Source organism: Pelobates fuscus, chromosome 5 (genome assembly GCF_036172605.1).
Source record: "Pelobates fuscus isolate aPelFus1 chromosome 5, aPelFus1.pri, whole genome shotgun sequence".
Taxonomy (NCBI): Eukaryota; Metazoa; Chordata; class Amphibia; order Anura; family Pelobatidae; genus Pelobates; species Pelobates fuscus.
This window is the reverse complement of record NC_086321.1, coordinates 288,196,072-288,209,221: the sequence shown is the minus strand read 5'-3', so window position 1 is coordinate 288,209,221 and position 13,150 is coordinate 288,196,072. Positions and strand designations below refer to the sequence as shown.

Below are 13,150 nucleotides of genomic sequence, written 5' to 3'. Positions count from 1 at the left end.
AAAACAAACAAAATAATATACAGGCATTTTAAATTCCATCTGATACCAGTCACATAGGTACATACATTCACACACATACATATATTTGTATACCAATATGATATACCCTCTTCTAAACAAACCAAATACCATAACCACTTCAGGTAAATCTAGTGTTATGGAACAAAGGAGGTCAAGGGTGTATACTCCTGTTTTTGTCAAACCATTTTCAACACATCTGAGAAAAACTGGAGGTTTCCCAACTCCCAAAATGTATTATGTCATCTACAAGAATAATAAGCCAATACTCTGCTTATGTGTTTTGTGTGTATAGGGCTGCCATCAGAAATGTTGATGGCCCTTACAGAGCTCAAGGCCTGTGCTTCCTGGGCTCACCCCGAATCCACCCACCCCCGAGTTCTTGTTTACAAGGATAAATACAGTGGGTGCAGTGTGTGAATAAGGGATGCAAAAAGATATAAACAACAACAGTGTTCACCCTGGTAAACTCTGAAAACCGTGATATATATAAAAAACAAAGAAATAAATTATGTGGTGCAGTCAAGGTGCAATGAGAATAAATGTATATTACAATTTGTACCTATTAACTTTCCATCTGTGTTCCGGGATTCACATATTCATGTCAAATCAATTCTTCCATATCTTTAATCACTTAAAATCACAAAAAGAACACAGCATAGTATAAAACCAACAACACCAACAAAATAGGAAAGATAATTACACTCACAAACGTGGTACCACTAAAAGTGGTCAGTAGGGCATATCACAGGGAAGTACAAGCCCTGTAGCATATCACAGGTATGTCTCTGGAAACGGATTCAGTCCTCAATCCACCCTCCTGTGCTGGGTCCGGATCCCTTCAAGTGGGGAAGTAGAAACAGAATCCAAGCATAGATAACGCCAAACTGGAGAGAACATCAGATGGAAAGTTAATATGTACAAAAATTGTAATATACCTATATTCTTATTGCACCTTGACTACACCACATCATTTATTTCTTTGTTTTTTTATGTGTGTAAGGGATGCAGTGTGTGTGTGTGTGTGTGTGTGTGTATATATGGAAGGCTGGGCCTGTAGTTGTGGGAGGGCATGATTTCCCTACTTAAGGATCGCCAGACCCCTCCCCATAGCCGTTGTTGGTCTGGCGATTTACTCTTCCCACCACTCCCTTTACTAACAATAATACTAAGGGGGGGCTTCTTTTATTACAGGGCTATCGCATTGTCTGTTTCAGCACAGCACAGCCAACTGTTCATATTTTCTGTTTCGTTATATGGTATACGTTATATACTGTCATTACGGATTTTTATGCCCTGAACACAAATAATGGATGCAGTGTGTGCGTGCATAGTGGATGCAAGGTGTATAATGGATGCAGTGTGTGCATTCATAGTGGATGCAAGGTGTGTGGGAGTAAAGTGGATGGAGTGTGTTTGTCTAAAGTGGAATGGAGTGTTTGTGTAGTAGATGCAGTGTGTGTATACATTTATGTGGTTCTATAGGGACTTCTGTGGGCAATAAACATTTTATTTTTTTCGAGATTCCCTGGTGGTGCGGTGGACTGGTGCTGTCTCCTGCTTGCTTGAATATTGAAGAGGGAGGCCCAGACACACTATTTCACCTCTGGCAGCCAGAGAACAGCTCCTCTCTCCCAGTGGACACTGCCATAGATTGATTCTGGAATGTGCTGGGCCCCCTCTTAATAATACTACACAGCAGGGGACACAGTGGCAGTGCATATATATATATATATATATATATATATATATACACACACATATATTTGTAGATTATACTAGCTTTAGTGTAACTATAATCTTAATTTTATTAATGACAGGAGGCGAATATTTGCTTAAGTCTCTCTTTACTAGAACTCCACAGCAGCACATTAACATAGAGAGATAAACACCAAAGACAAAAACATAAGGTATCTATATAAGGCTCCTCCTAAGCCACCATTTCCTCTTTCACGCTGCGACAACGTAACGTACACAACAATGACAATAACTAAATAAAGAAAAATTCACAACATAACGATGAATGTCATCTGGAAAAACTTCGGATAATGGATGAACTTGATCTTTAACCCGCCAAACGGCCGATCCTATGAACTGAAGTCGAACCATTAAACTGAAACGAAATAAACAGAATCGAAAACACTGATTAGTGAACGAAATGTACTGATAAAACATAAATCCCACGATCCAGTACTGATAGAATAAAGACACGAAATCCATACTAATGACCGTCAATACAGTATAACATGCACTTCCCACAACATCACCCCAGACTAACCAACCTAGCCCAGATAATCAGACAAATCAACAGAAATACAATCAATGCAATCCATCCAAAACAAGGGGGGGAAGAAATCAAATTGGGTGGGAAATATTCGCCTCCTGTCATTAATAAAATTAAGATTATAGTTACACTAAAGCTAGTATAATCTACAATTTTATAGCATGACAGGAGGCTTCATATTTGCTGTTTTAACGCTCCGACAGCAAAGCAAAAGAAGCATGTTCCAACGGTCTAAAGTAAAATAGGCGAAAAAACTCTACACGGGACCCGTCCGCCGAACGCAAAATGTCCTGAAGGGAAGCGCTCGCCAAAAAAGCTCCGGAAGCTGCGGCGCCCCTAACCAAAAGCGCTCCGAAGGTCGCATCCACGCCCGCCAGAGCCAAAAGACATCTTATCCATCGCGCCAGTGCCTTCGCTACACGAAGCTTAGGCGAGTCCTAGAAGTAAGGGCATGATACAACCGTCGATTCCGACTTGGCACGTCTAAGCATCTTGACGAGATCCCCTCTGGAGAAAAACGAGAAAGCGCCGACATCGAAGGCCCGGACATCCGAAACACGTCTGAACAAGACCAGACACAACAAAGGGCAAATTTCGCTGAAAGCTGGCGAAGAGAAAGGTCCTAGTTATCAGGCCAATTCCGAAAGAACGCCAAAACCAAAACGCACGTCCCAGAGGGAAGAATACTTGTGCGCCGGAGGGCGCACCAGTCTCATTCCACGCAGGAGCCTGCAGACTAGCGGATCCTGGCCGATGGGGAAAAACTCGAAGCGGGACATGTGCCGTCGAGATAGCTGATCTAACCACGATAACAGAGCGATATGACCGACCCAGGTCAAAGAGATGAGACAAGAAATTCAGCACACTAGATACAGGACCCGTAAAGGGATCGGTATCCCGTTCCAAGCACCAGCGACACCAGGAGCTCCATGTTGAGAGATAACACCCTCATCCCAGAGGCCCAGGAATCCCAGAGAAGGCCACTAGCCGACTGCGAGAACGCCTCGACATTCCAGGCACCCCTGAGAGAGTCCAGGGTCATCCCGAATATCGCCTTGCTGTTCCAGGCGGATATATGCAGGAGGCACCAGCTCAATCCGGCCTGCACGTCCGAGGCCAGGGAGATCAACTGGTCCTAAGAGGGTCTCTTGCGTAGAGAGTGCGCCTTCAGCCGCTGCATGGCCCTGTAATGTAGTGGGCCCGGGTAGAACGCCTGTATCGAGGCCAAGAGGAGACCCACCACGCGAGCCAACCTCCGGAGGGGAGTCCGGTCTTGTCGAAAACACGTCTGATCTCCTTCCGAATGGCCGTTATCTTCGCCGCAGGCAGAGAATGCCGTCTTGCGCAACGACTACGAAACCCAAGAATTCCACCGTCTGCGCAGGCTCCAAGGCCGATTTCTTCAGAATGACCACGAACCCCAGGCATTCAAACGAGGAAAACGCAGAGCGCGTCCGAAATCTGAGCCCGGCAGGGTCCTCGCAAAGATAAGCAAGTCATCCAGATAGATGATGCAGCGTACGGCCTCTGATCTGAATTGGGTGACCACCGGTTTCAGGAGCTTGGTGAAGCACCAAGGGGCCGAGCTGAGGCCGAAGGGGAGGCATGGGAATTGGTACGGAGAGTCTCTCCATACGAATCAGAGGGGACTGCGACAGGCCCCGTCCACCGGGACGGAGAGGTAAGCGTCTTCTAGGTCCAGTCTTGTGACCCAGTCTACTGGCCAGAGAAGTCATCGAAGAAGGTGAATGCCCTCCATCTCGAAGTGGTTGTATACCACGAAGGTGTTAATTTCTCCTAAATTGATCACTGGACGGAATTCTACAGACTTCTCCCTTACCAGGAGAAAATCGAGCTGACGAAACCCCCCAAATCCGGGGCCTGTAGGACCGCGCCTTTGGCTAGCGGAGCTTGAACTTCCACCTCCAACAAGGGCTGTAGGCCTCTTGTGATGACGGGGATCCTCGGGCGTCCAACCTGTGTAGGGGAAAAGTGGAAGTCTGTGACATAACTCCGCACTGTCCCAAGGACCCATACGTCTGAAGGTAACCGTGGGCGGAAGACCTTCTCGATCGAAGACTTCACTTTATCCCGGGAGGTAAACAGAATAACCTGTTTCTGCAGTTCCTCAACGAAAGGCTCCCTGAACAGCAGACCTTTAGCCAGGGGACCCACATCTTCGGCTCCCAAATCCGACAGCTTGTTGTCCATATGGAAGAGTGCCGTCTTCCTGGGTTCCGTGCAAAGGGCCACAGTGGCATTGCCCAGCAGGCAAATGGAACAAAGTGCCCAGTCCCTCATGGTGGCTGGGTCCAGAGCCCTACCTTCTGTGAAGGCCTCGTCTGTTAGGGCCAACATCCGGGGTAACCGCCACCCTGTCCGGCAGTACCGGTCTGGGGCATTCCACCCGCAGCTTCTTGCAGGCCTCACTTCCAAGGGGTCTACGGACCCAGTAGCGCACGAATTGTGCCAAGTGGTCGGGCAGTGACTAGTCCGAGGACCTGGGGCGTCGGATAGATTGAGGCTCTAACAGAGGTTCTCCAGTAGTGCCCAAAAGGGTATCGTCCCCCAACATTGTCGTGGGGGCCCTAGTCGGTGGCGCTTCCTCTTCCCAGCGTCCACCGGGACCCTCGCCAAGGTCCTCAACCCAAACATCTTCTCCATCTGCGGGAGGCTGGCCTGCCCGCCACACATCCAGCGCGGCCAGGGTGGGGGGGTTAAGGAGGCCTCCTCCCCTGCGCCCGATAGGCGGTGGCGCCTGGCCGGCGAGTTTGTCAACCTCAAACCACGTCACTTCGCCGGAGTCTTGCCCGTCCAGGAGCGTGGTTCAGGGCCTTCACCCTTTCAATAGCGCGTTCGCGCACTTGCCTGCTCTTGCACCTGAGAGTCTGACTCATCTGAGTCTTCTGCCAAATGAGGGGTTCCACACACACCCCTGTCCGTATGTGGTTGAGGGAGGGCCCTAGCCAGGGCTTTTTCAACAGATGCGGTCACAGCCGCATTAAGTAAAGCCTGCAAATTCTGCTCCTGTGCAGAGGCGTCCATAAAGTCTGAGTCTATGATACTTGATACCTACAAAGCTAGAAAACAGGTATCATTAGCAGGCAAAAGGGGCAGCACCCCTAGTGTTGGCAGAGGCAAGTAATAATGCATGCAGGCTCAACAAACCGTTATCCATGGTATGGAGCCACCAGTCCAATAGCATGCATAGTATGGCACAGACAAAGCAGGCCAATCATGGGGCACAGACAAAGCAGGCCAATCAAGGGGCACAGTCAAAGCAGGCCAATCAAGGGGCACAGACAAGGCAGGCCAGTATAAGGGTACGGGCGGTACCGACCCAGAGGTATAATGCAGGCGGATCCTTTTAGACATGTAGTAGAATCTTGACTATTAGGGTGCAGGGTAGAGACGAAGCTGGATCCTTATAGGCAAGGTTCTTCAAGATAGCGAAACACTTTAGTTTTCATATGGTTGTGCCTAATCCATTAGGCCACAAAATACGAGTGCCATGCTCAACCACCCAGATGGGGCCTGAACCCACAATCCCTGGCTTTGGACGCCAGTGCGACCTCCATCAGGCAACTGGGGCTTGATTAGAGCAGTCCTAGTTCAATAAGTGGGTAAGGACACCAGGCAGGGACACCTGCAGGAGGCACGCAGTGCCATGTGGAAGTCAGGAAAACCAGTAAACCGTAAAACCATGTCCATAGAAAAACATGCAGGGCAAGCACACATGCAAAGAATCGAAAACGAAAGTCTATTGCTTAGTTACTTGGGGAGGTGAGGGGGATTGAATCTGCGACCCTCATATATGGGGCATAATTTATGATGCAAGGGCTCACAGAGCTGCCTCACATGGACAGAAAAGAAAGCTGTCACCAAAAAATACGCACCCCCAAACCGCCCAGGAGATGGGGAAACACACTGGACCAACTAGTCACTGTACCTTTAATAAGGCAGTGACACGCGCGGCAAACAGTGGAGAGCCGCGCACCCGCTGCCCGACCACGCGGTCGCGGGGAGGGTGACCGGGAGCGGAGGCTCCCGCGGCAAATGAGTAGATCCCTGCTCCGTCCCCACTCTGATAACAGTGTTAGCGAGTGAGCGGGGACGCGGGCAGGGTAAAGAACAAAACGGGAATTCCCGCTCGGCGGACGAAGCCGGCGGGCGGGAATCAAAGGCAACACACGAGGGACCGCAGGAGTCTTTCTCTGCGGTCCCGGCGGTCGGCACGGGGAGCGGTCGGAAGACCGCTTCTCGGCGACCACCACGGCCAATAAGCCAGAGGAAACAGAATAAACAATAAAGCCAACAGGGTAAAACAAAACTCCCAAGGAAAAAACAGGCACAAAAGAAATAAACACGGTAAACTACCAGTAATCTGTATAAATAAACACATGGCAAACTGTCAGTAATCTGTATAAATAAACACATGGCAAACTACCAGTAATCTGTATAAATAAACACATGGCAAACTACCAGTAATCTGTATAAATAAACACATGGCAAACTACCAGTAATCTGTATAAATAAACACATGGCAAACTACCAGTAATCTGTATAAATAAACACATGGCAAACTACCAGTAATCTGTATAAATAAACACATGGCAAACTACCAGTAATCTGTATAAATAAACACATGGCAAACTGTCAGTAATCTGTATAAATAAACACATGGCAAACTACCAGTAATCTGTATAAATAAACACATGGCAAACTGTCAGTAATCTGTATAAATAAAAACATGGCAAACTGTCAGTAATCTGTATAAATAAACACATGGCAAACTACCAGTAATCTGTATAACTAAACACATGGCAAACTACCAGTAATCTGTATAAATAAACACATGGCAAACTACCAGTAATCTGTATAAATAAACACATGGCAAACTGTCAATAATCTGTATAAATAAACACATGGCAAACTACCAGTAATCTGTATAACTAAACACATGGCAAACTACCAGTAATCTGTATAAATAAACACATGGCAAACTGTCAGTAATCTGTATAAATAAACACATGGCAAACTACCAGTAATCTGTATAAATAAACACATGGCAAACTACCAGTAATGTAAAGGAAACATTCCCCAAAGAAAATAAGAGCCAGAAAGGCACATAAATCTCACAACCAAGCATAGTTCATAACAATCATAAATAAATCACACTAAATCCCAAAGCCACCCACTAGAAGCAGGAGGCAGTGGTACTCTGACCTGTACTGATGCAGAGCAGCAAAGAAAGAGGAAATGGTGGCTTAGGAGGAGCCTTATATAGATACCTTATGTTTTTGTCTTTGGTGTTTATCTCTCTATGTTAATGTGCTGCTGTGGAGTTCTAGTAAAGAGAGACTTAAGCAAATATGAAGCCTCCTGTCATGCTATAAAATTGTGGGTTTGTGGCACAGGCTTTGTATGTCTGCCCTGTGTGTACGTGTGTATATATTTTCTTATTATATATATTTAATTGTACATATATTTATATTAAAGGGGCACTCCGGGCACCAAAACAACTTCATTTAAATGAAATTGTTATGGTGCCAGGAGGTCCCCTGGTTCACTCTTGCCTCAAAGGGCTAAACAGTTTTCAATGCTTTAACCCCAAAAACATTTGAAGCGTGGACTTTTATAGTACACATTGCTCAGGTAAAAACAAATCTGATCATATAACTTTTTGCTATCCTCTGATATAGAAAACTACAGCTTCCATCCTCTTTGATGATCAAGAATCAGGGGCTTTGGACCAGCAACAGCTTGTCAGTTGTGTGTCAGTAATTTCCTTAGTCAATAGCAGAGTTCTTTTGTGCAGTTTACCTTTCTGCACTGAATGTGCAGGGCACAACTTTCATTAGTGGCCTGTACACCGAATGCCGTTAAACAGGGACAGATTGGATCTGGAATGCCACTAACCTCTCACAGGTTAAAGTCATAGTATGATCATTTCTCCCTGACTCACTGGTTCCATTTTCATCACCTTTACAGAAGCGGTCACTGAGGAGAGTTAAAGCTTTACTTGACAATACTTGGCACATCTAAGCTTTTCTTTAATCCGATTACAGAATTTAGAAATGAAATTGTGACTCCTAATATCACGTAACTTTCTCCTTGTGAAGTGAAGGTTGACGCCCGCAATATAGATTTGCTGGCGATTGGTAAACTCTTAAAAATAAGTAAAATTATGTTTAACTAATAATTTATTATTTTATTTTTATATATTTTATATAAGATTTATTTTTTTACTGGAAAGTTAGTTCAAATGTCTTTTTTTTTTTTTTTTTATTATATACATGTAAATATTTTTTATTAAATTGCCTGTGTATGTGAGTCCCATGTCAAAATACCTAATGTTAATAGCTGCCATTAAGAATTATATTGTGCTTTGATGAGAGGAGAAGTAGAAGAAATGGCATTATGAATGTAAATAAACCAAACATGTGTATTTAGTATAATACTTACGAGCACACTCATATTATTTTAAAGGTCACCCAAACATGGGAGGACCCATGCAGAGAATGAACCCACCACGAGGCATGGGATCCATGGGCCCACAGGTAAGGACAACTATCGTTTTACCAAAGCAGCACAACTGGTCCAGTACAGATACCTTAGAGTGGATAGAAGCTGCATAGCCATTTTTGTAAGAAATTACACATACCATTTTTTTTATATTTTGTTTCAGAATTACGGCAGTGGCATGAGACCTCCTCCAAACTCATTAGGTGGTCCTGGAATGCCTGGCATGACTATGTAAGTAGACACTCAGCACATACATTAAAATGAACAGAGATTTCTCTAGCCTAGCTCAATCAACTAATAGTTTTATAACTTTAACAGTAAGGATGTGCCTTTCTCCAGTAATGTTGAGTAGTATGAGACCTTGTTATCGTTTGTGATGGGTTTCTTTAGTACTGTGGTAGTATCTAGACTATCATTATTGTGCTGGTTGGTCAATTCCAGACTATTACTAGATTTGTTAATTCAGTTTGCATTATGTTATATTTAGTGACTTTAGTGACTTAGAGTCTTGCAAAGCGTTGACGGTTGACCTATTTTTATGTCAATTAATAACCATCTAAACACTGTGTAATGTTATGACCTAGGTTACACAAATTAAAGGAATTGGCCTAATAAGTACACTATTTCCTTTTATACATAAAATGGAAAAAGTACTAAATAACATCCAAGTGTTTGTGCAAAAATTGTATTGTGTTTGTTCAAATATCATGGGGTGGAACAAACCAAGAAATGGCAAAATGCAATGTCCAAATATGAAGAAATAAAGGTCAGAAATGATATATTGACTGAACATGGCAACATGGCAATTTGCCATTGCAAAGCATGTGTGGAGTTTTAATAGTAACCAGCTCTGATGTGGATTTTTTAGTCAGGTGACACCAACAAAGACATTTTTTTGTTAAAACTTAAAGTGCTGTGTATAGTCCAAAATGAACACTGCCCATAACTCAAAATGCACCATCGTACAGAGAAGTATGGATTATGAATGTTTTCATTTTTATTATTGTTAAATTCTTATTATTGTCCTTGTGTTTTGGAGAAGACTACATTCAACAGGGATGGAAGTATCTTCTCAAAATTGAATTAAATTAATCAAATAATATGGAAATGTTGTGAGAGAACACGTTTTAATGTACTAGAATCTTAAGTTTGGGAGGAAAATCATTCAATGAAACCGTTATTCCCAAATTCAATCCCAAAGCAACATTGAGAAAAGCTGGAGCACATATTGCAGCAGAGATTGTTGTTCTATTAATATATGGGGTCAAATACATTTACACGTATTTTTTTCTTAAATAAATTTAAGATAGACTTATTTTGAGTTAAAATGTTTTACACAATGATATTTCAATGTACCTTTGCTATCCGGTAATTTGATAGAACTGGTTAGCATGCCAAGAACTTTTGCAAAAAATTCTAAATATAATAAAACAGTTAGTTGCCTGGCCCATCGACACAAGTACAAATGGATGGCTAAGGAGTTTTGAGCGATTATGTCAAGGAAGGTGGCAGCAAGTCACATGACCTTCCATGCTATGAACATCAAACGGATTAGCATTCTTACATTTACTTGAGGCTCAGATAAAAGTGGCTACTGTGAATTCATGATGTATGTCTCTCCTTGTGCCTGGACATTACTGTCCTTTTGCTTACCATCACATAACCATCTGTATGATCTTTCCTCCAAAAGTATTAAATAAGCACTATATGTCACTTATTAGTCTGTACAAGTGCACAGAACAAATTTGGGTGCAGCAGCCTCATGGGTGCAGCAATGCTTATTTCGAAAATGTCACTAAAACTATTTTAATGGGTATAAAATGTCTGCCATGTCAAGCCTCATTGAGTTCTGTTGTGACATTTTTATATAAGCATGTTATTTGGAAATTAATTGTGCTCTTGAAAAAGCAGTGCAAGGGAAAAAGGTAACAAATTGCTAGTAAAGCCATTAAAGGACGGGTATATATCCATATATATGTCAATTGGTTATTGTTTGTGTGTGAGTGTAATATATATACACACACACACTTGGGTTTGAGGGTCATGCCCACATGTGTTTACAACAACATAAACGAGAGACAGGTAAAACCCATGGTACAGATAAATGTAAGAGGTGAAGCCCACAGGTTATGAGTAGAGATTGTGTTGGTGCATGCAATCATAAAAATAACAGTACTTTGGGTCAGGGTTTTTTGTTTTTTTTTAAAACTATTTTTAAAACAGATTCGTTTTTACTAAGAGTTTAAGAAACTGGGGGGAAAGGGGTGTAGATCACATGGTAGTGAGTTACATTGATGGGAATAGGGGCTCTGTTGGAGAATGTTTTTCTAATAAAGGCCCACATTCCAGAGGCTTTTGGTGTTATTTTCAAATGGAAGATTAGTTTTAAATATGTTCTCGATAATATACGGAAAGGTACAAAAAGGGAAAGGATGTAAGCAAGATGGCAGCATAATGCATAGGCTGGAACTGAGTCAGCTGACTGTAAGGAAAGCAGGTAAGAAAACCTCCATACGATAATTTTGTGAATACAATTTTAAATGGTAATGTGAGAAGATATCAAAGTAGAAAAGGTGCAATAGTAGAATCATCAATATGAACTCGTGTTTATGTTGTAAATTTGTGGGCATGACCATCAAATGCTCTGTTTTCATAGTATTTGTTAGCTCAATATAAATATGTTCCAATAAGAATAGATGCGCGTTGCCTGGAGCAGAGATGAGACAGGGATGACATGACTGACCGTTATAAGTATGGAATTTAACGCATTACAAACAGGTGTGTTTTGTAGAAAGAGGTTTAGGTAGGCAAAGGGAAAACAATCTTAAATTATAATGTTTAGATATTTTTATAAAACAGACTTTTTCCTTCTGCAGTGTTTTGTACATAAACTACCTCTACGCTGAACTAATCATGCTTGGTTTATTTTTATTATTTTTAGGGGTCCAGGAGGAAGAGGTCCCTGGCCGAACCCCAATGCTAATTCGGTAAGCATGGCGTAGAATGCACACTTATTAAGTTCAAACCTAATGGAGACTCTTACTTCTATGGACCACACGACAGTCTATGCCGTCATGCTGTGCAGGACTTAAATGCCCAGTGATGACATCACTAGACTGGCATGCAATAAACATACCAACAGGGGTCACCTCTGTCAGCTGCTGCTCATAACTTTTAAAATACCGCAGCTGACTTATCTTTCTCAACTGCGGTATTTCTTTCACTGCTCCCACCCTCTAATGTTTAAAAAAAAAAAAAATACAAAAATTCAAACAAAAAGAGGGATCCTTGGGTATCTTTCAATACCTGGGTGTCCCTTCTGTCAGTTGGTCTGTACGTGCTCCCAGACTGACAAGAGGCTATGAGTAATGCTCAAAGTGATCGCTGCTCATAGCCCTCCCAGCTCCCCAGCTTTTTTTGTGCTGCAGTACGAGAGTGCTGCAAAAACACTGTACAGAAGGCTCATAGCGACCTCTGTACTGTGGGAGCTAAGCAACTTCAGTACTGACATCAGCAAAGGAAAAACCCTTAAAAGGTGGGATTAGGGGGTGGGATTAGGACTAGGATTGTGGGTTAGATTATGGGCTGGACTACAGGTTTGATTATGGGATTAATTAGGGGTATGAATGGGGGTTGGATTATGGGTTGAATTAGGGAGGAAAAAGTATAAATCCTCATTATCACTGTACTCGAGAACATTAGCAGAATACTAGAAGTGGGACATGCATGGTCTGTTAAATATTCCCAAAATAAAATAAAAAAACAAAACAACAAATTTTAACTAGGTTAAATGATAAAATGGTTAAATGAAAAGTGTCAAAATGCTCTTAATTACATAGCCTGCGGGATGTATTTCCTACAATATACTTTTGTATCATGGTTTTGGATTCTGTTACTAATATTAAAGTTGTAGTCTCAACATGCCAAATTTTGCAAAGTTTTGCTTTAAAACTGTAATTCACTCCTTGCAGTATTTGTTTTATAACTTCTAAAAAAATAATTGAAATCCTAGACATTTTGGGTATTTTAACAATCAGGATTAATTAGTGACTGTATTTTGAGTTAATTTTCTTTTCTTGCACCTGGTAAGTAGAAAGTATTGCATGAAAATCCAAAGGAAAAAAAAAGTTTATTTTTTAATTTTTCCAAAATGTTAAATATGTTTTTCCTGTTTATTATAGAAGTATGTATACATATATGGTATCAAAAGAAAGTCCTACTTCTCCTTTAAAAAAATAAAAAAATAATATATATAATATGTATAGGTGCATTTAAACAGAAAGGAGAAAGTCACAAACGCATTGCATCTTAATAAAGGCTTGG

General features: G+C 42.3%; 1 protein-coding gene across 2 annotated transcripts in view; it reads left to right on the top strand.

Annotated features, from left to right (window-relative positions):
* SSBP4 (single stranded DNA binding protein 4) overlaps nt 1-13,150 on the top strand; it is a 401,255-nt gene that overhangs the window by 365,990 nt on the left and 22,115 nt on the right. For both annotated transcript variants that reach the window (XM_063455410.1, XM_063455411.1), the window contains 3 exons: nt 8,792-8,862; nt 8,991-9,058; nt 11,769-11,814. In XM_063455410.1, the coding sequence (XP_063311480.1) occupies nt 8,792-8,862; nt 8,991-9,058; nt 11,769-11,814 (185 nt within the window). The remainder of the gene's footprint in view (nt 1-8,791; nt 8,863-8,990; nt 9,059-11,768; nt 11,815-13,150) is intronic.